Below are 26,674 nucleotides of genomic sequence, written 5' to 3' on the forward strand. Positions count from 1 at the left end.
ACGGTATTTCTGTAACGTGTTAACGAGGTATGTTGGTATCTTCAGTTATCGAGGAAGAAAGCGAATCGACGTGGCTTGTGAAACGTTACGGAACTACTCGAGCTTGCTGCCGTCGTCATCTCTCAGCGATAAATGACGCTGACGAGTGCTGCTAACGCAGCACGGAATTAGGGTACAGCTGCGGTATTTTACGTTGCGTTAACGCCACTTACCGGTGTCTTAATTATCAAGGAAGGTCAACGACGGCAGCGCTTTCGCGTGTCTTTCGTTATTTAATTATGTACAAAGTCGCGTCTCTCTAAATATTTCTTGCCGCTATTAATGCAAGCGATATGACTAAAAACGTGATTAAAAATTAAAGATGCTGCGTTGCAGAAAATAAAGGAAGAAAAGTTGAAGAGATATAATCCTCACACGAGCACACACGAGGTCCTCCATTCTAAGAAACTTCCGTTTCCGTTTGATAATTATTCCTCGAGGATCCTCCTAGCAGCTGGGGAGCAAAGCAGGTGCGATTCGATGAATCCGAGTAAAAGCTGCATGATTTTCGAAGCGGGAATGTGTTTCGATATGAAATAGCAGAAAAACGAAGATTACGTGATTTGATTTGAAAGTGAAATTTTTTCCTTTCGAACAATCTCGCTGCAATGACGCGCATTATCTCGCAGCGCGCGAGCGTATAAAGAAAGATATAAAGGCGGACGTACGTCATATATGCGCGGCAACATGGATTCGGCGATTGTGTCACATCTTGGCACTCGATGCCAGCACCGCGATACAATGCTTGATGATGACGAATGTCGAGTTTGTTTAATGCACCTCGGTCAATGTAAAAATAATTCGTATAGAGAAAGACGCAGCTGCGTTGCATTCTTCTCGAAAGCTGCACGTTCGTAATTGTACATATTCGTAGCTCTCTGTATATGTACGCGCGGATGGTGTTCCGCAATATATACACGTGTATTTGGTGTCCCAAGATTACCGGCACATCTTTCACGTATCGAAAGGCTCAGTCGATCTTCTCTTATAATTTTCGGCTCGCACCCTCACGGTGCGGTTATCTTCATTTTCAATCGCAATAAATAAATACGAGCATGTATAAAAATCGGTATATAACTTGTAAATGCTGTTGATGGCTCCACATTTTTACTAAAAATGGCTCAAATTAATCGAGAAATGGCAGTAGAAGCGATGATAATTCTGTGACACCCTGCATAATGTACTGGGTATTCGCGGTAATAAATGGTAAAGTCGAGAGGTTGATTTCACGTACAAAAATAAATCGAAATCGGTTATTTAAGCTGAAAGAGCATTATAAACTCCTCAATTTTTGAAATCCATTTTCTTGAAAACGGAGCATCGTTAAAAACAGTTCAATTTACATTTCTGACTTATTTTTGCGCGTACCAGAATCACTTCCTTCTCGATTGTACCATTCATCATTACGGGCCAACCTGTATAAAACGTTATATAAACGTTATATATAATATATTCTTTCCTCGATATCTATGGCGTATTATACAGGGTGTTCCAGACGTACCACGTCGTTTTGACTATCAACGTTGAACCAAGAGAATCTCGATGTAGAGTGCCAATAACTCTTGAGCCAATAACATGAACAATGAGAAAACCAAATTTTACGAGTATAAATAAATAACGAAATACCGTTTCTTTGCTAACTATAAGTAAGATTTACTTCTCGACAAATTTTTAATTCAGCTCGTTCAAGATATTTAATCTGTAGAACTAAATGACGGACGGTGCTGCACGATTTAAGTGCTCGCAAAGAAAGAGAAAAACACGTCAACGATCTCGCGACTGAAAGATGGTCCGGTAGGTCTGAAACGCTCTATACTTTTGCAATATTTTATAAAATATATAGAATATACAGCACGTGTTTCTGCGCGTGTACGTGTCGTGTGTGTAAATATATAATACACTGTATGTGTGTGTATGTGTGTGTGTTACGCTAGGAGTCCTATAACGACGTTCACTCGATGTACAGCCGCTAAAAGATCCGATACAGTGTGGTGTGTCGTTCAGGAGAAGGAGTGATCGCATGTATAAGTGAGCGCCTAGCAATTTCTTCGATAATCTTCCGACTCGCATGGCCGCTCGCTCATCCCGTGCGAGTCGTCATCCGTACGGTTAACGTCAAACTCCTCGTCAAGCTCGTAGACCGCGCTCTACTTTTTGCTTATAAATAAACGAGCGGAGGAGAAGAGACGTTTCCGCGCGCGCGTGGGTGACGCTCTCGGCCGATCGCTAGCGACCACAACGACGACGACGACGACGACACGGCGACGGCGACGTGGTATCGGAGACGATGATGCGTCTCTGCCTTGAATCGCACGGAACGGCACGGGGGACAGTGGGCTTTCACGGTGTTTCGAGTACGAGATAGAGAGAATGCAAATATCGGGAATGTGTTATTCGTACGAAAATTATATTGCCACTCCATATATGTACCTATATGTTACAGTTCAAGCATTCGAGCGCATTTTCAAGTGTGTAACTCTTGAAGAACCAGAAGCGGTAGTTTTTTTTTTATCTTTACATTATCAGTCCGAAGCGTCGGTGCGTAGCAGCAACACTCGCTCGATCGCCAATCGTATTTCCCTGGGATTCTCCATGTCGTAGCGTTGTCATTATAAACGGACGGTGTAGGCGATCGTCCCGTCGTCCGGCGATTACGCGATTTATCCTGCCTCGGTGCCGCGGTTGCGTCGTGTCACGGTGTTGTGTCGCGCGCTACCCCCGGGTGTCCCGTGTTCCAAGTTCTTTGGGGGGGGAGGGGACTCCGGATCCCTGTATCTCACTGTCAGACACACGGCCGCGCGATCTCGCGAATTGCGCGATTACTGCGAAGACGCGGTTTAATGAGGTCTCAGTGTAACGATTTTATTGTTGCAATTGTAATTACAGTAGTCGTAATCGTAATCGTGATGGTTGTGATGGGATGGTAACAGGGACGTCGTGTCGGAGACCGGGCAGGGTAGATGCCGGGGTCAGGCGAGCTCGTTGCTGTCCGGAAAGTGGTCGCGGGCGTCCAGGCAGGCGGCCAGGTCGAGCACCAGGTGATGGAGGGTGGGATGCTCGAGGACCTCCGCGTCCGGCAGAGGCGGATAGCAACGAGGCCTCTGCTGTCGGCCCCGGAACGAGCGGTGCAGGTTCAGCACCACGTCGCAGAACACGTAGCGCACCAGCAGCAGCCGCAGGAAGTCGTCACCGAAGAACTGCAGCACGCTGGTCTCTACAAATTGCGAGATCGCGGATCAAGTTACGTGGCATCGAGAATATATCGAGAAGCGACTCGATTTGATGGAGGAAGATGCGCCTCGAATGTCAGCTCTTTTTTCTAATTCGCGGCGTTAAAATAAAAGCGCATTTATTTTTCTTTGGAGTTAGTCCTTCGTCGGTGCGACTTCGATGAAAGACTACTCCGCAACTTTTTAATTTTCTCAGACGTCTCGGAGTTGAGTTTTCAAACAGGCTTTTCTAGAAGTGACGGAAACGAATAAAGAAAAAGCACAGTTGTCTTTTCCCTATATATAAAGTTACGCGATGTTTTTAAGTTTAATTTACCGAGACCCTTTAATTTTTTCGACTTTTCAATTGAGTTTGCTCAAGGAAATTTATGAAACGGAAAGATATTCTAATTGTATTTTGCATAAAACACATAAATGTTTTAAGATAAAAAGCTCGTGATATAACATCGGTTCATCTCGATAAAGATAACAGGTATCTCTTAGCTCGGGAGTTAAAGAGACACGCAAAAATCGAGAACGAGAGTTCGCTGATAAATTCGTTTGGATCTAGGCCAAATGCGTTTATTGTTGTAACGCGATCGTAAGTCGCATTCAATGAGTCAGGCGGCTGCTGCTGCACAACGAATACGCCCTCGTTTTGGCGATAAAATCTTAATTTTGCTCGCCCTTCTCTTAGTGCCGCGCTATAACTATCAAATACCACGCGATATCCTGGTCAAGTTGGATAAATCTTTCTCGATAACTGTACTCGTTTTTCAGGAGCGGATTGGATCCTATTCAGAAACGTTCTATCTCAAATTATTACGGTGGACATTCAAGATATTTTAAACGGATATTTTAAAAACCGTTTCTTAACTAACAGTCGAAAACATTTGAATTCGATGATTAGTGCCTGTGACACTGTAAAATGTTAATTACATCTGTCTCGAGACTGAATATAAATCTACAATCTCAATTATGATCTTTCCATTAATAACTGCTAATTTTTAGCCGATCAGCGCGAGACTGATTGAAAGACGGTTCGAGATCTTCCAGAATTCATCCTCCTCCACTATCGAGCCCCTTCCTTGGCCCCTTCCTTGGTTTTCGTCTGATCGACGCCTCGGACAAACGGTTGTGTCGAGTGTCCTTACCGCATCGGGAGCGCGTTACGAGCTGACTGGCCTCGTTAAGGAATCGCTCGATGTAACGCTGGCAGCGCTCCCAATGTTGCACGGGCAGGCTCCCGACGTTGCATATAAGGCAGAAGGCGGCGAGGGGGGCGTGAAGAAATAAGGTGAACAGGCTGCCACCGTGTCGCAGGTCGCGCAGGGTCGGCGGCACGTCCTGCGGCGACATTAGCACCATCAGGGGTTGGCCGAAGTAACGCGGTATCTGCTGGAACACGAAGCTGTTATCCGAGTCGACGACGACGAAGAGCGGCTTCCTGGTGAAGGGATACAAGTCGCCCGGGTACAGGCAGTGCGGCTCTTTGCCGCCGGCCGGCCTCTTCCCGTGCTCCGGATCCCTCTTGCTGCACGTGGACACGCCACCCAGGTCGTACCCCACTGCAAGATCGCAAGATTTTATCAACATCGTGCAATTCTGCGTTCGCCGATCCGTCAGACGGATCTTGGACAACATTGAGGAAACCTCGGAAATTTCAACCGTGTTTTATCTGACACACGGAATGCTTCGCGAGATTCACAATCGAGATGCAAAAGTGTATTCTCCGAAATGAGATACCTACATCTTGAACGATTTTTTCTCATTGTCAGTGAAAACTTATATTTAATCTTTTTTCGGAATTTTCAAATCTTTGACACTTAAACATTGCAGTATTTAATGCATGAATTAAGATTTCAAGTTAAATCAGGAAGATTATATAAATTTAATTAAATAAAACTTTGTATGACAAATGACAAAACTGTCCATATTTATTTAATATATTGAATGATTTTTATTGAGGACTCAAAATTTAATTGCTCATCGTGTAAAAGTACATTAAATTATAAACAATCTCGTTCTTGAACATTTAAAATTTTAAATGTTCTTGACATAAATAGCAGTATATAAGTTTATAAACGTGACTTTCCCCAATGTTGCCGTCACTCACCGTAGCCAATATTTTAATTCTAAATTCTAAGCATAAGCAAACGTTCTAAAATTTTTATATGTGCTTTTTTGAAGCAGTAGGTATCATCAATAAACAAAAGCCGTGGAATCCGTTCCGCATTATTTATGTTGCCAATTATTGTAATCGATGGACTCCTAGTTTCTAATACATTGATATTGATTGCAAAGCTAGATTCGCCATGGTACGAATCTTTATTACGAAGCAGCCTTGATATTGGGACGATACTCTATTTTCCTTTAAAGACCTTCGCTGCAGTGGCCGGTATGTAATCTTGATCTAAGGCGTAATGTTTGATTCTCCTTAAATCGCAGCCAAAGTTACATACAGATAAATGGTTTGTAAGTAACTCTGATTTTGATAATTATTTTTATTAGCATAAACGACGTGCAAATATAACGAAAAAATAAGCTAATTAGATATTATAATAAAAAGGTAACATAACATAAATTTGTCAAAAAAGCAAAAGGTCTTCCTCGAGACTAATAAGCATTTACTAATTACTGTTGAAAATAATGTTGATCTTAGATCATCTAAAAAATCTATACTTTTCGATTAATTAGTCACTTGCTTGAATTTCACAGACACTTTACAATAAAATAAAATGCATTGTTTAAAAAATGCGTTGTTTAAAAAATTGGATCTTGATATCAAAACGAGAGAATGTCGCGTTTATACGAACATCCTCGAATTCAAAATCGTTATATGTGAAGAGTTATGAGTGTTCCGTTATTATTAGCATCGTCGTCAATGAACAAAATATGCATCCCACGCAAATCGAGATGAGCATGAAACAGCTAAATAAAAATATGCTCAAGTTAAACTTAATATAAAAAATTCTTTTGTTTTCTTACGATAACAATGCTGCTAGATCTGCAAGATGTATTTATATTTCAAATTAAACGCAATTTTTTTAGAAGGTTTTTTATAAAAAAAACAGTTCTTCTATAAATTTGCGAAAATCAAGCCAGAGTTTGTCGAAGAACCCCCCTCTCTCTCTCTCTCTTTCTCTCTCTCGAGTATTTTTCAGCCAATCTGGGACACTCTGCACGGCTCGTAAGGCTCGTTCGATACAAAGAGACGTTTCGGGAGGTGTTCGCGTACCTACACATATACGAAACACGTGGTTGCGGCCACGACGCGACGTCGCGCGGATTATCGCGTCGTGGCTGTTCCAATTGAGAGAGCACGGGAACCCAACCCAGCCACTTCCACGATGCTATCGGTGGCCAAAGTACCGGACTACCGACCGGGGAAACTGACCGAAAAGACCGACACGCGTACGCCTTCGGCTTCGCCGAGCGGGTGATTCGCTTTAACTCCGCATGACTGTACAACGGGCCGCTGTATCAGTGGTCACTTTTGGGTGACCGCCGTTTATGCTAGCGCACGATCGGCTCAAGTGGAGCGGGAATGAACTTGGTGGACCCGAGACTGCAGGGCGTGAAATGCGGGACTCGATATTTGGGATTGATAGCGCTCAAGCGCGATGTAATGATTTGCAAGCCAAATGATTTTGTGCGATGCCAAAGTAACAGACAAGAATAACCTATTAGTTGTGACTTATAACTCACGGAAGTTCTCTATAACTCCAAGTTCTCCAGCACGTAAATATATAAATCGAAAAAACGATTTGGCAATACAACCAAAGTTGATTGTATACCTTATAGGTATTTGCGTTGACTCGGTTATTATCTTTGTACCTTCAGTACCTTGGTATAATAAATTATTTTTAATTTTAATCAAAATTCTTGTATTAAAATATTATATTTCATCTGTAAAAATATTTACTTCTTGCTGTATTTAATTTCCTTTCTATGTAAAATATCAAATGCAAAAAAGAATCTCAGAACATCTTACATTGCGTTCTAATAGTTATTATTATAACAAAACATTTTCATTACGAAATTAATGAGAATATAACACAAAAGTTATTCTTTTAATAAATATTAATAATTTAAATAATTTCGTATAAGAACATTTTTCAAACTGGTGATTTTTAATTATTTAATTTAATTTTTTTTCGATTAAGATTGCCGTTATATTCTATCCCACTTATTTTTATACTTTATAAAAATAGCTCGTGATATTTGTGGTACATTATTAATTGACCCATGAATAATAGGTCACTTTTGGTAGCGAAGCGAATGAAAGCTTAAACGTCCGTTTAGATCAAGAGTATTTCTACTTAATCCCTAATTTTTCTAAATAATGCGTGCGTACAGAGATAATTTATCAATAATACAGCTTGGTAAAAGCTAGCAGCCCCATCGATCGAGCGACAAATTAGATACATTTATGGAAGATGCTCGTCACCCTTTCTTCAAGATCTATTTTCAGCAGATCTTTTCCGTTTGAAATAAAGGGATTTACGTCTAACGTCTATAAACTTGCGACAGCACAGCGACAGAACAATAAGGGCGTCTCTACGTGAAACTCGATTAAACACTCACTTTCTTCGGGGTGTTTGACGGTGGAGAAACAGCCGTCCGCCGACAGGTACAGCAGTAACGCGCCGTTCGCCGGTAGCTCCTTGAAGCCACTCGCGAGGAACACTTGCACCTGGCTGTAGGTCGGCTTGTACAGCAGGTACTTGTGCGGATTGTCGCGTCTCGGCGCGCCGTTCTCCGGCCCGGGGTAGGGACCGGGTCTGAATGGCATCCGACCGGCCGGCGAGGCGTCGTGCAGGTGATTCGGGTCGTCCCTGGGCTCCCGCTCGAGTGTCTGCAGCATTCTGAACATGTCCATCGACAACTCACTGAACTTCACCTGATCGGCGCAATTGCCGACTATTAGGATCTCTTGGAGAGATAGGCACATGGGTGGCGATCGTTCGACGGGCGGGCAGGTCTGTGGACCGAGCCTATGGGTCAGCACGATGGGGTTCGAGTCCGAGTGCAGGACACCGACCGCGGACTCGGCCTTGACGAAGGCCTTGATTTCGTCGAGGACGAGGTTCCACTCGAGCTGATCGTCCGGCTCGTAGGTGCTGGTGTAATCGGCTATCTGGGCGTCGAGCTCCTGCACCAGCTCCCGCACGAGCTTCATACGGTTCAGCAGGAGGCAGACGACGATGAAGCGGGCGTAGTACCTGAGCTTCTTCACCATCAGATCGCTCCTGTCCTCCTTAGCAGCGCGGCTGTAATAGGCGCGACCGCGTATCGCCGCGTAGAACGAGTAGGCCTCGTGCAGGTAGCTCGTCTCGCTGGTACGTAGATAGTAGTGGTAGTAGAGCTGGCCGATCTTGCTGGCGATCTCGCCGATCTGCCACCTCTTCAGGTTATACTTCGTGTCCAGTATCGTTCTGAAAACAAAGCGAGGCTGTATACACGTGAGCGCGCACGTGTTCACGCACGCACGCTCAGTGTGTGCTATATTTTATTTTTTTTTATCGCCGAATTACCATCGAATCTAAAAATTAATTTCTTCCTACATTCTTTTTATATCTACTATTAATCATTCACGATTATTTAAAATACAATTAAATGAATTAGGATAATTTTAGTTTTCAGTGATCCTTTTTATCGTTTCCGAAACACGTGTTTCCGTTCGAAAACGTTTTGGCGTTTTGCAGCAAAATATTTCTATAGATTAATTATTATAAAAAATAGCTTAAGAACATATTTTTCTTGAAAGACTATCAATATTTGCGAAATATATAATACTCTATACTTAGCAAAATTAAGTCAATAATTTTAAGTGTCATGGACATTTTGATTTCAAGATTGATCAAAAATAATCCAATTAAATCACTGAAAAGATCAATCAATTAAAAAATTAAATTTACTTTATAGTATGCCCAACAAATAAAGTGATCAAGAATAGTCCAATTAAATATTATACCAAACTTATATCACTTAAAAGACCAATTAATTTAAAAATCAAAATATACAATTCACTTTAATGTGCCCAACAAATAAACATGACCAAGAATAGTCCAATTAAATATTATATCAAACTTATCACTTAAAAGACCAATCATCTTGCAAATTAGAATATAATTTACGTCAATATGCTCAACAAATAAACATTTCAATTATGATACACCCACGCACACAAGTAGATTATTCCCAGTTGGAAACATCAATGGAGTTTTCACTAACAACAGGGAATAAGAGACTTCCTTTGTCCGCATCTCAGTTTACCGCGGACTCGCTTATTACGTACGTATTACACGATAATGTAATTAGCGTGTAATGAAGCGACGACAGGCGCGAGAAACACAAGTGAAACTTTTTCCGCCAATATGCAATACTTCAACGCGAAGTTGCATGGAACGTCAACCAGTCTATGCAAACGGAAATGAGATTTATTTGATCATTCTCTGACTCGTGAGATTGACTGGCGAACGAATACAAAGTTTGAAGCGCAACACACGAGGACTCGGTCACGTGGATCTCGCCACACAGACCTTCGTTTCGTCATCGTCAACGAGATCGCCGAGTCGGCCGTCACCCGCGAAACGCGATCGAGCCGCGCTGCGGAGTCGCGAACGTTCGCGTGCTAAAATATATCGTACTCCACATCAAACTGCCAAGAAACGACACCATGCGATATTTTCTACGATAGTCATAATCTTGCGGCATGCCTCACTGCGGAGCGCCACCACTGTCGTGGTCTGACCGTACATGCCTGTTTCTACTCGATCGAGAGATAGCGGTCGGACATGGATGACATTCAAAGAAATCGGCGGAAATCGCTGAATCACACGCATGCGAGTTTACAAAATCGAGTTAACGTAATTTTAACCCTATGAAATATTTGGCAGACATTTTTTTCGCTATCAACCACTTGGACCACTTGATAACGTTTATCCCTTGATAAAGTAATTCGAAAAATCGCTACCAAGTGTGCTCTAAGAGATCAGAGAAACCTCGATACAAAGTTATGCATATTTCCCTCGCTTTCTCTCAGATATGTACAGCAGACGCATATACACACGCGCGCACGCTCTATCTTTCTGTCTCTCTCTCTTTGCTTGCTCCCCTTATCTTTATCACTCACCTGTGCTGTTGCTGGAACTTCCAGAGCTTCGTGTAGACGTCGAAGGTCCGCCCGAAGTAACCCTGCCACTGCTTGTGCCCGTATTGCGGCAGGTCGCGCAGCCCGTTGAACAGCTGCTTGCTCTTCTCGAGCAGGTGGCAGAACTCGAGAACGACTTTGCGCTCATGGTCGTCCATGCCAGCCATCATGACCATCTTTTCGGCGAATCGAGACCGCGGCCGGACGCTGGCTGGACGCCCTTCTCGACGACACGGTCGCGGCGGGCCCGCGTAATGGCGCCTGGCGATTCCGCCACCCTTTTGCACGGCGCCTACGACGACGGCGACCACGGCGACCAATCAATACTCTCGCCCACCCCGCATCAGGGGGAGCAATGTGTGCGCCACCACTGCTGCTGCCGACGCCGTCGTGACGCCTAGCGTCGACGTCGACGGCGACGGCAACCGCAGCGACGACGCTCGCGGACATCTGTGCGAGCGACGTCCAGGCTTGGGGAGGAGCATCCCTCGCGAATCGATATTCTCGCTTCTAAGGGTAAAACTGATGTTGGTGGAGGCACTCTTCTCGAAACTATCAGATCTAATAGCATATTATAGTTAGCATAAGATAGTTGTTTGAGTGAAGTTAAAGCGCACAGTGAGATCCCTGGCTTGAATTAGACGCGTAACATTTTATTGAATCTACCTAAAGAGTTTTTTAAATTGTTTAATTGAAAGACAATTATATGCTTTTTGGAAAGCAGTGTATTGTTAATACAATATTCTATAAAATTCGATGATATTCAAAGAATTAGAACTATTAGAAATCTAATTGTCTGCACTACCTGTGGGCAAAATTCGCGTCAAGTCCTGACTATCCGATCGGTGCGAACCAACCATCGTTGAAATCGATACATTTCTACCCCATGGTAATAAATACCGCGGGTAACTGCTTAAGGGTTGGTCTGTATACGGTCGGTCTGATTTTACCTTTATTCAGTCATTACAGCTCTACTGATATGTCTTAAAAATGATCACATCGCTTAACCAGGACAATAACCAACGGAAGGAATTGGAGTGTGAATGCTACAAAAGTATCGCGAAGTTGAAGAGTAAGAGAAGATGCAGACATTATAACAATACGTTCTCAAAACACATGACTAAATATTCATAAAAACAGTGAATTGTTAAAAATTCTTCTTAAATATAGAATATCTTAGTTAACAAATAAGTGTCCAATTTCGCTCGATAAATTTTATATTGCGAACACATTCGTTGTTAAATTGATTTTAATAAATATACACCTATTAATAGCTCGTAATTTGGCCGTTTCTATTATTTAGCTATCTTAGTTAAATTGCAATTAAAAAGAGACCTCTTTAAAATATAAAATACTTTAGTATAAAATTGTTCGCTTTACTTTTAGCATTTCTTGAAAATTAATGCCAAATTTAATTCTTTTTGCAAAATCAAAAGTATAAAACAGGATTTTTTAATTTTTGTTTTTCCTGGAATCGTCTAACAATTGTAAGTCTAAAAGAGTTAACTACTTCGTAATCATTATTGCTGCTAATAATCATCTTATGCGAATCTCGGAAGTATATAAACGGAAAAAAATATCATTGAGAAACGTCCGAGTGTCCGGTACGATTATTCTACTTACATAAATTTGTTTTAGCAGTTAAATTATGCACGTTCATTATAAATCTTGAAGATTACGTACTTCACCGAATTATTCGCGTTGATATCTTTTCCGTCATGTGAATCTCCAAACTCTCTCGAATATCTCGCTAACTTTCCACACTCGTCCGGGCTCTAACGAGGCCTGTCCGTTTTTCTTTCACCGTAATTAAAATTTCCCGACGAAAGGAGGGTAACGCCACGCCACCAGTGAACAGAGTGCCGGAGACCAGGGGAGGGGGTGGTTGTGGCCGCTCGACACTTTCGTCGCCGCGGCTCGTTACGGCGGCAGCGACGGTGGGAGTTTTACCGCCCCGCTAGTCGACTACCGTCGTCGGCGGAGATTAATTAACTAGATAACGGTTGGTGGCTGGAAAAGAGGGCGAGGAGAGCGGATAAAAAGGATGAAAAAGAGAAGGAGAAAGAGAGATCGCCAGAGTGAGAGAGAACGATGAGCGAGAGGAACGCACCAGAGAGATGGAAAGTATCACGGGGAAGAGGGAGGGAACGTGGCGCAACCATGGTTCGACCATGGGAATCGCTGCTGGCGAACCACTGGGACTATGGGGGTGGCGGCTATAGGGGGCCGCTTCCAGAGGCCGGACGGTATAGAGTCCGGAGTATATCGACTGTGTCGCCTCATCTACAAGTCAATCAGGCTCGCGTGCCGGTGGCTCGTGAGGCCGGCTGGTACACGTAAGTAAGTAGCCAGAGGCCTGATGGGCACCTACACGCATCCCCCCGTGCGGTACCCGCGCCTAATACGAGGCGCTACCGTCGCCGACAACGGTGAACGGGGCACCTTCGCCCGACGGGTATGCAAGTATAATGCGCTGGCGCATATATAAATGCTTATGGTAATCCGCGCGCGGTCGGCTTGTTTCGATGCTGGCCGGATGTCTGCTAGATAGAACCCGTTCCGTATCGCCCATTGCTATCGGTACGTATGCCACTACCATAACGGCCCTATATGACGTTTTCTTGCGTATCGCGAAGGGGCCCGCTATTGCTGGAATATCTGTAACCACAAACGTAAGAATATAAAAAAAGAAATATCTTAAACGTACGGCGTATAACAAAAGAAAAAAAAAGTCAGCCTTTGGCTGTCTTTTAATCTTTCTTTAGATAAATATCATTCTACAGATACATTTCTAATCACATTCCTTAATTGTTTTGTTTATTTTCTTTCATTCTGTATCTGGCGTTTGACGTTGAATTCTGAGAAGAGCGTTAACGCAAATTATTTGAACTGCGATAGAATTATCTAACTGCGTGTTAGGATTCGCGAAATTATGAGTCGAGGTGAAGCCGCGCGTATCCTCGATGAGTCAGCTCGCGATCGATGAGCTCGAATCACGGTCGAAGCTATGATCTGCGCGTCGACATGGTTCGAGTCATGACTCGGCTCAAACGGCTGCCGCTGGCAGCCGGCTGTCTGGGTATAGACGAGTGATCATATCGTGTCGTTAACTGATATTAATAGCAGGGCGCGGTGAGCCACGGGTGGAGACTGCTCTTCCTCTCTTTCCCTGCGTCCCGCTCCTCCATCCCGCATCGATGTACGCTCGAGCGACCCTTGGCCCTAATTGCAACAAATTAAATCAGGCGATATATCGGCGAATCCCTCGGGTCGAATTTACGTACGTGCGAAGCGTGCCGCGATTGTGCGCGCCTTTTCACCGCCGCGGCGGCCTGTCTCGTGTGCATGTTGCTTCTAATTGCACGCCTTTTATGCCAAAGGTGCAAGCGGCAGCTCCAACTACTCTGAATTGGAGACATTTGGAGAATGACCTTAACGAGCGGCCAACTTGTAATTACCACGTCCTATGCAAACTCGCCAAAGTCTCGAAATTAGTACAAATTTTTCATCTCTAAATTTATTGCAGAATTTGGAAACGATTTTTTTAGTAAGAAAAAAAAACAAGATGATTCGATAAAAAGAGAGATGGAATATATTACATATAAAATTCATGAAAATTATTTTTAGGCATAAGATCTCACCCAAAAATTTAAATATTTCAATTATTTGTACTGTATCAGTTGCTATTCACTTATGAAAGATTTGTTTAATGGCTTCTTTGTTTCCATGCAGTATTAATTTCTTATAATAGATTTCAATAGAAGCTATTAAATTTTCTGATTGTATATAAAAAAAAATTTATTATATGGAGGTATAAAAACCACAGTAGTGTAAGTCGAATTTTTAAAAATATTTTCTTGTGTGCATAGATGCAATCTGTACAATATATAAATTGCATCTATGCACACGAGAAAATATTTTTAAAAATTTGATTTACACCACTGTGGTTTTTACCCCTCCATATATAGAGAAGATTCTAAATTCTAAAAGATTACGGATCTTCACTTGAGCAAGTTTCAAGTGTCTTTCCGCAAATTCTTAATGAACAAATGCCTCTCCAAGGAAGAAAAGACTAAATTGCTCACGTAACGTCAGAATATCGTTGTGGTAAATCTGTAACATTTCTAGAGTAATTTATTTTCACGAACACGCGAGAAGAAGATTAACGTGTTACTATTTTATACGCTGGTATCTGGTACTGTTCATCCCGGTGAAATATCGTGACCGAATTCACGAGAGACGAAAGAGATTTTTAAGCATGCGAATAAATTCGCGTTCTTTTTAATGTGTTGCTTTAACCTGTTGAATGCGTTGCCGTTCGTGACAAACAGTGATTACATTTGCTCTCCTGAATCAGATTCATTTTTTCTTTTATCATTTTGACGATCACACGTTTTGCGCACGATAAGCGTGTTAACCCCCTTGTGACCTTCCCAGGAAGAGTTCGCGATATTAAGGTTCACCATAGAGAGTCATTGCTTCCGTCCTGTTTCTGACATTCAATATTTTTCTTATATAGTAGCTATGAAAATGATTATTACAAACGAACTAGATATTTCTTATATGTAAGAAATCACTTTGGATATAAAGAATTAACAATTTTTATTATCAGTTAATTTTTTCTTTACTAGTATTTAAATTGAATGTAAATTATACTTACAATATCTTTTTTTCCCTCCCTTCTCTTCCTTTCTCACTTTCTCTTTCTCTTTCCTCTATAATTTATTATTATAATAATTTTCTTTCTTACATGAGAAAGAGATTATATTAAACTATAAATCAAAGTTGACTTTCTCTTATACTTGTATATCACATGTTTCTTTATATTTGTTATATTACTTTTAATATAGATTTACGAAGGTTACGTTTGGTTCAAATTATACAGTTTCTTTCGCTCACACATAATAAGCTCATCAATCTAATCATTGCCTATACTTAATTCGCACAATAATGTTTGTGATAACAAGGCATTTTTTTCGGACAGTATAACAACAGATAAATCTCAACGATACAATTATCTGTTTCTGTTTCTGTTTCTCATTTTTAATTTGTATTCGTCATTTTGAAACTACATCTTCTATCTTTCAAAAGTCACCAAAGTTGTGAAGGTATCCAGCTATATTATAAAAGAAAGAGAGAAAGAAAGAGAGAGAGAGAGAGAGAAAATACGGTAAAAAGAAGGATCGTGGAGACGACTTTTGATATTTCCTGCCCTTACCATTAGCCAAGCAGGACTTGAGCGGGATGGGACGGGGTAGAGCGGTGGATGCGAGGAAAGCCTCAGGAAGCTCTAACTCACGGGCAAAGGGGCAACCCACCCCGTTCGACCGAGCCGGCCCCTGCCATTAACATTAACCGAGCACATACAGGGTGTTTGCAATGGCATTATCGATCGGCCTGGGTGAAAAAAGACCAGCGAATCGAGCACTTTGTACGATACGTGCAGGAAACGCCTAGTTTACATTCACGAAAGCCGGCTAAACGCCGATAGACTCGTCCTCGCGGTTATACGCGGACCTCGTGCGTGATAAGCGGTTACCGTTGGTGAAGACATCGCCAAGGACAATATATTTTTCGCGACATATACCGCATCCGAGTTTAGAGATACAAAGTTTCACACGATCATATTTTACGGAAAAAATATTTCATTCTACAACGGACGGTGAAGGATTGCTTCGTGCAATTCTATTTAACGTCAAAAAATGAAAATATATATTATTATAAAGATAAGAAAACATAAAAAAACATAACAATAGTGTCATGAGCGTTCAAAAACATTATGTAGAATATGTTACTTAATTTGATCATCTGAAATATCATCGTTGTGCTGTTAAATATGCAAAATATTGTTTCAAAAACAAGTTCTTGGGTTCAAGGCATATAATATTTTTTAACAGCTAACAAAGTCACTGAGCATGAACAAATTAGGCGAAATACTTTATAAAATAAATTTCTTTAGCATGTAGTGCAATTATAAATAATAATTATAAAGCCTAGAATTAAAGAAAGTCTCAATATCAGAGAATATAGTTATAAAGCCGATATTTATTTTAAAAAACCCATTACATAACAAAAAAATTTATTAAAGTTCTCTTCTATTTGAAAGTGTTTCGCTTGCGCGGCTCGGACGTTGTTGTTTGCAGAAGAATAAAACTATCGGACTTTTACATGACAATGCGCTTCGGATCGCGCAGATCACGATCAGTCGTACAATGCATTGATGTTTCTCGCACGATTGACACCGCTTCTCGTCCGACGATCGGAAACTTTACGCATGAACGAAGAGGTACGACATTATTCATGGCGGTCATAGGAAGCGGAACAACGGCGATGACCGTCGTTAGGAGTGTCTGAAGTATATATATATATAAGTAATCTGCGATAGAACCGTTTAAACAATACCGATAGAACCAAACTTTAACGTATAAATATAAATCTCTATTCTAATATTAAAATAAATCAGAAAACTTGCAATCTTACAATCAACTTTTTATGAATTTATGGTAGCTAGTTTGTAGAAGTATAAATAGGGAAATGAAAGCGCAATTGGCTAATAATAAAAATAATCAATAGACTAAATAATAGATTTAGTGAGAATATTATTTTTACTATTCATAGCATTCTAATCTGAAAACTTTATCATTGTTTTCTGTGACAGATATTTTGTAAACGTAATCGATTATGTATTATACATTAATGTTGAATCACTAAACGCAAAATTCATAAGTTTAAAATGTCATAAGTTTAAAATAAAACAAGAAGAATTTTAGGGCATAAATCTATTTTATATAGTTTGCATTAAAAATACTCGACATGTTAAAAAGCACTTACATTGCAATTTATGCTTTAATCAATTTGTAATTATTAATTCAGTCTATATATTTTTGTATGATTTAAATTCGAAAAAAATAAAAGCGTTGATGGCTCACGCTCTTATTTTACTATAACTTTTAGAATAGCTTAGATTTTAGTATAGCTTATAGCGTTTTTCATTGGAAAAAACTCACTGGTACTGGCAGCACTGAGTGCTTGAAGCGTATTTCATTGGTAGAATTAGTGAGCATGTTTCTGAAAAACTCAAAAACTAAGACACTGACAAGTGCCAGTGAGTTTTTCCCAATGGAAGACGCCTTTAGAATCAGCAAAAATTAAACTTTGCATCATGATGACAGTATTTCCTTTTTCTGTTTTGTTTTTAGCAAACATCTTCACATTTAACTTCATTATTTTTATCGCATCAACGCGTAGCGGACGATTGTCGATTTCTCATAGTGCGTAAAAATTTTTGACACTCGCACGCGTGTATATTTATACGAGTCGCGAATTTTATGCAATGTGCGGGATATAACGAAACGGAATTCTATTAAATCAAAGCATTGATTTTGTCGCCACTGCCGCCGCCGCCGCCGCCGCCGCCGCGCCGTTGCCGATGGCGCGCGAGTTGGTTAACGAAGGCGGCGATAACGATACATTATTATCGCGATACGTATGAATATATGCTACCCCATGCCCGGGCTGCCCTTTGAAAATCGTATACCAGGCACGTGTCCGGCCTGTCGCGCCCCCGTTGTTACTCCACCGCGTGGATCAGATAATTTTCAGTACAAGCAGATACGGCTCGCTATTCGCACGGCGAACCGATCTCGCACGAAGATCACGCGATATCTCTGATATATTAATCAAACAAATTGGACATTTCAAGCGTGTCATCGACCAACAGTCATGACGATCTTCTAGGCATAGCTCCATTTTGTCTCCCTGCCACTCTCTCTTTAAGATTCTTCTTTAGTTTCAGAGTATACAATAAATAGTCTTTCCTCCGTTCTTTCTTTCGCTTGTTTTTTACTTCTCTGTTGTGCATCATTTTTATATGCTGTTTTCAGTCCTGTGTGATAAGCCACGAAGGAATGGAAAAAATGTTAAAATGATTTTCTGGCCAAAGCAAAGTACAAAATTAAACAATTGTTATTTACTTATTTGCTTTATGCTTCAACCGACGAGCTGTTATGATAAAAATTTAATTTACCTGACAATAGATGCATCTCAAAATTATTTATAGTTTTCTACAACTATTAATATAAATATTGCAATATCGCACACTTGTCTCTTTCTTCGTCGTATTAAAGAATATTATATCTTTAATAAATATGAACCAAGAGTTCACACACAAGGAGACCATAAAAATGTGATAGTGATATCTATGATTAATGTATTTTAAGAGGGGGGGGGGGAGAAAGTTCGAATTATATCAAAAGAGAAATAATTTCATACAAAATACGAAGTCCTCTCTTTCAGTAGCAGCCTCCTAATTTACGGCCTAAACCTCGACAAGAGTCGATTTATTTCCATCGCCGTCAATCTCTCCCGTTTCCATCCCTTTTTCTCAAAATAACTCGCCGCTGTTACCTCAAAAGCACATCCGTGTCGCTCACGGAAAATCGCTGACGGCACCTGGATCGCGGTACGTGTAGGAACGTGTACTTTGTTATTACCTTTCAGCGCCTTCCGCGCGGAGGAGGTGCTTTCGCGCGGCTAGTCCACCCAGGCTTGGTGTGTCGGCGCGATCAGCCCCGACAACGCACCGCGCGATCGGCGTCAATCCATTTCTCGCTCGTCTCCGCGGGCGCTTATCACGCTTAACGCCGGTATCCACGGCATCAATAATAATAAAAGCACCGTGGGATATCGCGCGCGTCTCATATGACGCTCCGCGGGAAGCCTTCCGCCGCGTTTCCCACCTACGCTCCTCAAACGCGAAGCGGGGTGAGGCCGAAGGAGACAGTAGCGGAACGAGGGTGGAGAAAGACGATGAGGGACAATGGAAAATCGAGAGAGAGGAGAGAGAGAGAGAGAGAGAGAGAGAGAGAGAGAAAATGTGTGAGTGCATGTGTGTAAGTGTATGCGCGAGAGAGAAAGAGAGAGAGAGAGAGAGAGAGAGAGAGAGAGGGAGAGAAAGGAGCAGCCTGGTGGATGATCCCGCCTCTAAGGAGCCGCTCCATGTCGGAGAGTCCGTGTCCGGGGGCGAGAGCGGGAATCTACCCCGCGCGTCCTCTTCTCCCTCTCCGTTCTCCACCCTCGTCGTCCACCCTCACCACTCCGTCACGCCGTCTCTCTCGCGCGCGGCTCGCTTTTTCCCCCCCGCGGAGGACGTACCGGCGCAGGCTCCGATACAGCCAATCGTCGGACCGCGACTGATAACGACGCTGCCAAATGTGCGTCCGTCGTACCGCGGCCGAGTCCGCCACGGTGGTCCACGCGCGCTGACAAACTCTCGGGATATCCCTGCAAGCGAGCGAACGATCGAACCAAGTCACCGGTCTGACATCCACGCTCCGACGAGTGCATGTATCCACTCTCCCCCGCGCGTTACTCGTTCACCCATCCGTCGCGATTTTCAGTGTCGATTCCGCAACGATCCCTCTTGATTTTTCCCGGACTTCCGCACGGACGCCGCAGTGAACATTCAAAGTGAACGTGAAGACGATTCGGACGATCTTGGAGAGATCTTGGGGATAAAACGCGAGACTCGCGCGGTCCATCGAGTACATATCGTCGGCGAGATCGTGGGAGATATCTCGGGGATCGAACTGGATCTGACAGTGCTGGACAAGATACCACGTAGGACCCCCGCACTGACGGTAAGTGTGCGACGTATCGTGCTTCCGGTTTTGGTGCGGTTCAGATCGGGAACGTTTTACGCGCTGGAGAGAAGTTCGGCGGAGAAAGAACGCCCCGACGAGAGGAAACCGAAGATTGTCGGCCGAGCGCTTCCGTCGCACCGGTGCTTCTCGCCGATGGAACAATATCGATAACACCGAGAGCGACCGCGATCGTTTTGCATTGTTTTACACGCGGATTTATGGCGGTTTTACGAGCGCTTTCTTCGATATTTCGTATTTATCTACAGATTCGTCGTTCAACTGATTGATCAGACGTGCTAATTAAGTTTTCATCCATTTGATACATTGATAGAAGTTATTGGTGTATCAGTAATAAAGATAAGATAAGTAATAGATTCGTATATCTTTTTTTTATTATTCACTAATAATAAATCAATAATCCATTTTATGTATTAGTAACTACTCAATTTGCATCCTCTTTTTAAAACATATAAACAATACAAGCCAGATCTTTAAATACAATAAAAAAGAAATTGAAAAAACCGTTTTGCTCGTTCAATCTTTTAAGCCTTAAGCTATATTCTTGCTTAAATTGAGATAATAAAAATTATATTATAACTCATCATTTACGTTTCTCAAAACATAAATGAGATTTGTGTTAAACATACAATAAAAAATATTAAAAACTTTCATTTTTATCATGTTAATTTTCTGGAACTTTTAATTGAGAGAGGTTTATAAATATTATTTAAACATGATTTATATGATATGATAATCTTATATTTGCTTTGTAATTATTTTCTTTCTCGTGTTATATAAGACTACAATTTCATTTAACCGTAGTAACTCCAACAAGTAATTAAAGGAAACAAGGAGATATTGATGGCGATATCGTAAGCAAAGATTTAAAAAATCCCGGAAAATAATGTAAACATTATTAAAATATTAAAAGTACATTCACAAACACAAAATATTTCAACGTATTAATTAGGATCTAGTAAATGCCCGATGCAAGGATTCCGAAGATTCAATTCGCGCGAACGGAAGTGCTTTGGCGTCGCGCAACGTAGCCCTATAATTCCGTTCACGGAGCCTTACGCATGACGCGTCTCCGCGTCTGTCGCCACGCACGTTTTACGGGCTAAACGGCGGGCGCACGCATTGACCAACGCGAAATTACCGCGCGTGTCCACCGGCCGCTACGTCGCGTCGTCCCCTTGCTTTAGCGCGTTACGCATCGCGATCACCGTTTTATATGTATTTCTTTTCTTTTTTCTTTTAAAGAGAAGCAAATTTTTCATCCGCATACGAGGAAAAACGTGGTTTTAAACGCATATCCTTTATAACTGGGACATTTTCGCCGAAAAAATCACACGTTTCGATATAATTTATACGCTCGCAAAACGTTTGCATGAATAATTTCATTGCATCATCACGAGAAATATATTCTTTAATATTATTATTTTGTTTAAGCTTATTGGACTCATCTTCATTTATAAAATAAAATAATTCTATCGCCTGCTTCTATTTTTACATGAATATGCAATATAAAGAAATATAAATATGAATAATTAAAATAATTTTGTAATATATAAATATAAAGTTTTAGTGTTTAGTTATATATCCTATTTTTGCTCTCAAAGACTACAATGCAGAAAGACTCTTCTTTGAAAAAATTACTTTGCGCTAATTCATTCAATGATACCGTTACATCTCGTTACAAATTTCAGTTTTACTGCACATAAATTACAATTTGGTTTAACCACGTAAAATATTTCTAAAAAAAATTATTGTTTCTTATTTCTCACGATTCTTAATTTTGAAACTTGCATCGTGCTCTATTCCGCTTCGTCTTACGACATGACCATTTCCTATAACTGATTTTTAATTTATCTACGGGAAATAAAGCGTCGCGACGCGGTTCTCACACGGCATCGGAAGGCGTTTTCCCGGTCTCGGGCGGGTTTTTCTCCCTCTCGCGTGCAATCGCGCGCCTGTGTCGTGTCCGCGACGATGCGTTTAAATGATATGTGTGTGTAGATATATATATATATATGTACAATATATATATATATATGCGAGACGAGAGTTTAGACGAGGTAGGCAGAGGGGTTTCCGGCGAGCCGTTAACAGAGTAACAGAGTGATGTAATGAGGCCCGGAAGCAGGCAATTTGCTGCCCGCGGCGGCCACAGTTGCGCGAGACAACCTGCCCGGAGTACCTTCTTCTTGATACCGCGGTCCAGCCTGCTCCGTATCGGATACGTGACCGATAAGCCCGCGGAAAGTGATATCGTGAAAAAGCGCGAATAGGGAAAACAGTACTGCGCGGTCGCGATCGCGCGCGAGTGCGTGTGAAGGGAAATCGTCAACGCGCGTCGAGGAGAACGTAATTATCTCGTATGATGAACGCGCGGACCGCTGGCACAACGTTGTTTTGTTCGATATAATGAGTGCGAATTATACACGACAATGGATGTTGCACAATTGGCGTAAGGTACAGTTTTCTGAAGCTACAGTATCGAAATTTATATTCATCGAGATTACGCTTCTGGTGACTATAACGCTAAGAATCATCGAAGAGAACGACGCGAGTGATGAATATTTTTCTCAATTTACACGTCCTCTTGATTCTATTTTAAACTGAAAAATGAGAAATAATTTAAAATCAAAGTCAACAAGTATATTTGGTAAATATTTCCATTTCGTGCCATATTACTTTTACAATTACGATAAATGAAAGTTCGAAATATTTGCGACAGTAGTAACCATAAATATAGTAAAAAATTCAATAGTTATATAATAAAAAGGATTAGAACCGAAACCGATTGAAAATGACGCATTGTTTAGTAAACGAAACAAATTCTCGATAGCGTAAAAATGGCGACTACCCGAGCAGTCCACGAACTGTGGTATCTCCGACGATCGATCGCTCGATTCGGCTTTTAAACTGTCAGTTTTGTGATTAGATTGACCTCAATACGCGCTGGACATCCGGACGTACTCACGAGAGTGCTTTTATCCTTAACCATTCCGATCGAATGTCAACGAATGTCTCGCGATAACAAGTGACTCGACATGATCGAAAAAAGCTGTATCTCGCCTTCCGGACTATTCTGGTGGATGATCCAGAGAAAAGTGACGTTTGAACGATCAGCGCAGCAACAGTGAAACGTTTACAGGTCCATCGCGAAAATTGTCACGGTGATCGAAGGTAAACGGAAAACAATCAAAATAGAAAAAAAGTTGATTATTTACGATTAAAGATAACACTATCTATTGAAAGGATTTGATAATCTCTAACATCCAACATATGCTGCCAATAAAAATTGACAGCATTTGATTTTATAAAACAACATGAACACAAAATCAGTTATTGCAAAATTTCTCAAGTAAAATTTTACAATATTTACGTGTATGTATATATTTAAAATTATTAAAAATATATAATCCAAAATATATTTTAAAAAGATTTAAATTATGAGTATGAAAGAACGGAAACGAGTCTGAATATTGAATTAATCTCAATATTTAAATACTTTTTATGCAATACATATATAAATATTATAAATTGATCTATCGATTTTAATGAGAAAATGATAACTTTAGAAATGGATATAGTTGTTTAGTTTTCTATTAATAATTAAGGTCAAATAGAAAGCAGGTCAATAGTTCATGTCCAAGTACGTTGTAGACAGCTGGAAATAAATATCTGCGTAATCCAAGTATTAATATCAGCTCACATGATAATTTCCTTATCTACACATTTTCTCTGACTTCAAAAATAAAGCACGATAAGAGTTTCACGTGTTTGGGCGAGTCACACGTGGATCGGCAGCATCGCGCGGCATCATTTCGTTTGAATAATGAATATAATGATTTATGTAATACGGGAAGGGATAGCGGAAGCGGCAGATTTTCAAAATTAGACGGAAGCGGACTCGCGATAAACGACAAGCTTCAATATTATAGGTGGCCTCTTATCTCCGCGCTCTCCGCGTTGCGGAATTGCCCGGAGATACGATCACAACGGGCCTCATGCAAATTCGATCGTGGATCACTTTCGCAATTTTGATGACCGTAAGTTCGAGGCCGCATCGCCGATGAAATGTAGATGATAGAGGCGTGTTTTCTAGATTACGCGACTTCGATTAGGAGCGCTCCGTTGTTATACATGCATGATAGTTCGATATCTTCCGAATGTATTTGTGTCTCTCTCTTCGCCGAAGCGTTGCGAAGAAAGCGATAAAGAAGTGCTAAGCGTCGCACTTAATTCTAATTATATACAAAGATCTAGTAAATATGTTGAATCAAAATACAAAATCAAAATAAAACATATAAAGAGAACATTTCCTATTTGCATTTCAATTTGTAAACTAAATTTTACACGAATAATTTTGTAAACCAATTTCTGGTAGAATACCTATGTTTATTAATTCAAACGAAATATAGTACCTACGATTAAGTAAAGAAGATAGTTTAAACTAAGCATTTATGAAACACTAATTCTTGTAGATTAATAGTGCATTTGACGTGACCTTTTATTCTCCACTAACAGATATCGCACCTAAAATGATGAATAAGAATGCTAATGTAATAAACGCTTTCCTGATGGTGTGCAGCTTTGGTTGATTCATGGCCAGCTGCAACCGAAGGTAGACGTATATACCTGCCTATTAAGTGTTATTTTGACCGGTTAACCTCGGGAACACGCGTACATCATAAATGACCCAACGATAAAAACTTCAAAAAAATTGTTTGTATAATAGAACCTTTATCTTATCTCTTACGAGCAGTAGTTAGGAGAGGCAACCGTCCTAATGTAATCGACTAATATTAAAGAACATCGTTCCAAGTTAAAAATTCAAACCGTTCATAAAATCATACAAGTAAAGTAATAAAATATAACAAGTTAACAAAGAAAAAAACATCGAGGAAAAAATTGTAAAGAGATTGTAGCAATAACTAAAAGACACTCATTATGAGATTGTAAAATGAGAAATATTTGTGCATATAATATGCTCATCTATTTTAATTCGATCATGCCTTTACCGGATGTTTCAAGGGTCCTTTAATGATCTCAACTGCGGTATCTGCATGAGCATAAGTGCTATCAGCCTAAAGTAATGTAGGCTTGCTTGCTTGCATCGACCCTACATTGCATTTTAGCCATGTCCATTTTAATGGATCAAAAAAAAATTTAATAACGCGGACGAAACTCACATGATTAACAGCTGGATTAATTTTCTCTTCGATTTTAAAAATTCGCGTTAATAAAATGCTAGCTCATTACCGATGCAGCTACTATTAGCTGATATGTATAGCGACGTGAACTTCATTTCTGAGAGTTGCAATGTTAATATTCAGCAGGAAGTACTCAATTGAACGAAACGGAGTCAACGTCGACGTACCAGATGTTCCTCATTGAGACTTCTTCCTAATATGTAGCTGCCTAATATGTAGAATCAATGAGTGAAAAAAAAGCAAAATTTTCAAATTTCTTTGTGTCTTCCGAACACAAGGATGTTCCTGAAAAATGACAAAATAAAAGAGATTGTAGTTGCGTACTATATGTAAGGACTTGTTATTGAGTTGAAGGTAGTTTATGTTACCAATTGTAGTCTACTTCTATATGACAGGTTGTTCTCGATAATTGGCGGCTCTCTCTCTATCGTTCACAGAAAACAATCTTGAATTGCAGGGGCTCTTTGGTGATGTACGACAGCGCTAGCTGTTCGTACGCAGGTGCGCTCGAATTAAAGGGAGCCTCCGGGGCCGGAGCCGCGGCCGCGGCCGGTGTAACCGCGGCCGGCGTCAAGCAGGAGAACTGGCCGTACCGCGGCCTCACCTGCGGCAGCACCTTTCAACGACTTAAGGAAAGCGTCGACAAGGCGAAGCAGGCCCTCGCCGATCGCAGCGGTTACCTGGCGGGTGCGTTTTCGCCGCCTCCGCGCGCCAACCCGTCCGCCATTTCGCCCACCGCTTCCATCACCGGTAAGCGAGGCATCTCTTATTTTTTCTACGGGATCTCGACTCTTTCTCACATCAGGAAACACAGTTAAACGGCTTTTGTATAAAAGGAACTGAGATCTAACTTTGGTCTGAGTTTTCATGCTTTGGAAACATTTATATAAGACAAACTTAAGTATAAAGGATAAGTGATGGGTTTTTATATAGTAAGTATAACAAGTTCAATCAAAAAGGGATAATTTTTTCTGTAAAAAATAGTTTTAAATGTGTTTTACTGTCTTCAGAGTTGAAGAATTCATCGAGTATACATCTTGACTAAATGCGTCCGTTCATTTATACTCGTGCATTATTTCTGCTACGTTAAATTATGATAGTGACATCTAATGTTACTATTTTCTCTATCTTTTTGTTAATTTTTCTAGAAAATCAGAAGCTGGTTTATTTCCAGATTCGTCAATGGAGGGCGCTCAGTTCTTTTTATACAAAAGCTCTTCGACTAGTGAAAACATTAATAACAAGGCATGATACGTTTCTTCGCGAAACGGGAAGCAGGCGGGTGTGAGATATGCACGAAAGTGTAACTCAATGCGTGGCGATGCGAAATAGTTGCCGTAACGCCGAGCGTAAAGTCACGCACGTACGTGCGGAAAGACACGCAACCTGATTACGCGCAAGTTTATC

General features: G+C 41.0%; 2 protein-coding genes across 6 annotated transcripts in view; one reads left to right on the plus strand and one right to left on the minus strand.

Annotated features, from left to right (window-relative positions):
* Positions 1-861: 861 nt before the first annotated feature.
* LOC139813811 (protein SCAI) lies at positions 862-10,974 on the minus strand. Its single transcript, XM_071779565.1, has 4 exons — positions 10,387-10,974; positions 7,836-8,686; positions 4,403-4,816; positions 862-3,253 (listed from the first exon to the last, which is right to left on the minus strand). The coding sequence occupies exons 1-4, from the start codon at positions 10,578-10,580 to the stop codon at positions 3,009-3,011; spliced, it is 1,704 nt and encodes a 567-aa protein (XP_071635666.1). The 5' UTR covers positions 10,581-10,974; the 3' UTR covers positions 862-3,008.
* Positions 10,975-19,623: 8,649 nt separating this feature from the next.
* Ets65a (DNA-binding protein D-ETS-3) overlaps positions 19,624-26,674 on the plus strand; it is a 54,322-nt gene continuing 47,271 nt past the window's right edge. For 2 of the 5 annotated variants that reach the window (XM_071777956.1, XM_071777960.1), the window contains exons 1-2: positions 22,207-23,237; positions 25,725-26,017. In XM_071777956.1, coding sequence (XP_071634057.1) covers positions 25,738-26,017 — 280 coding nt within the window. In that variant the 5' untranslated portion in view covers positions 22,207-23,237; positions 25,725-25,737. Of the gene's footprint in view, positions 20,043-22,206; positions 23,238-25,724; positions 26,018-26,674 lie in introns of those variants that run through there. The other 3 variants (XM_071777957.1, XM_071777958.1, XM_071777959.1) reach the window with 3 other exon arrangements.

The sequence above is a fragment of the Temnothorax longispinosus genome, chromosome 5 (assembly GCF_030848805.1).
Source record: "Temnothorax longispinosus isolate EJ_2023e chromosome 5, Tlon_JGU_v1, whole genome shotgun sequence".
Taxonomy (NCBI): domain Eukaryota; kingdom Metazoa; phylum Arthropoda; class Insecta; order Hymenoptera; family Formicidae; genus Temnothorax; species Temnothorax longispinosus.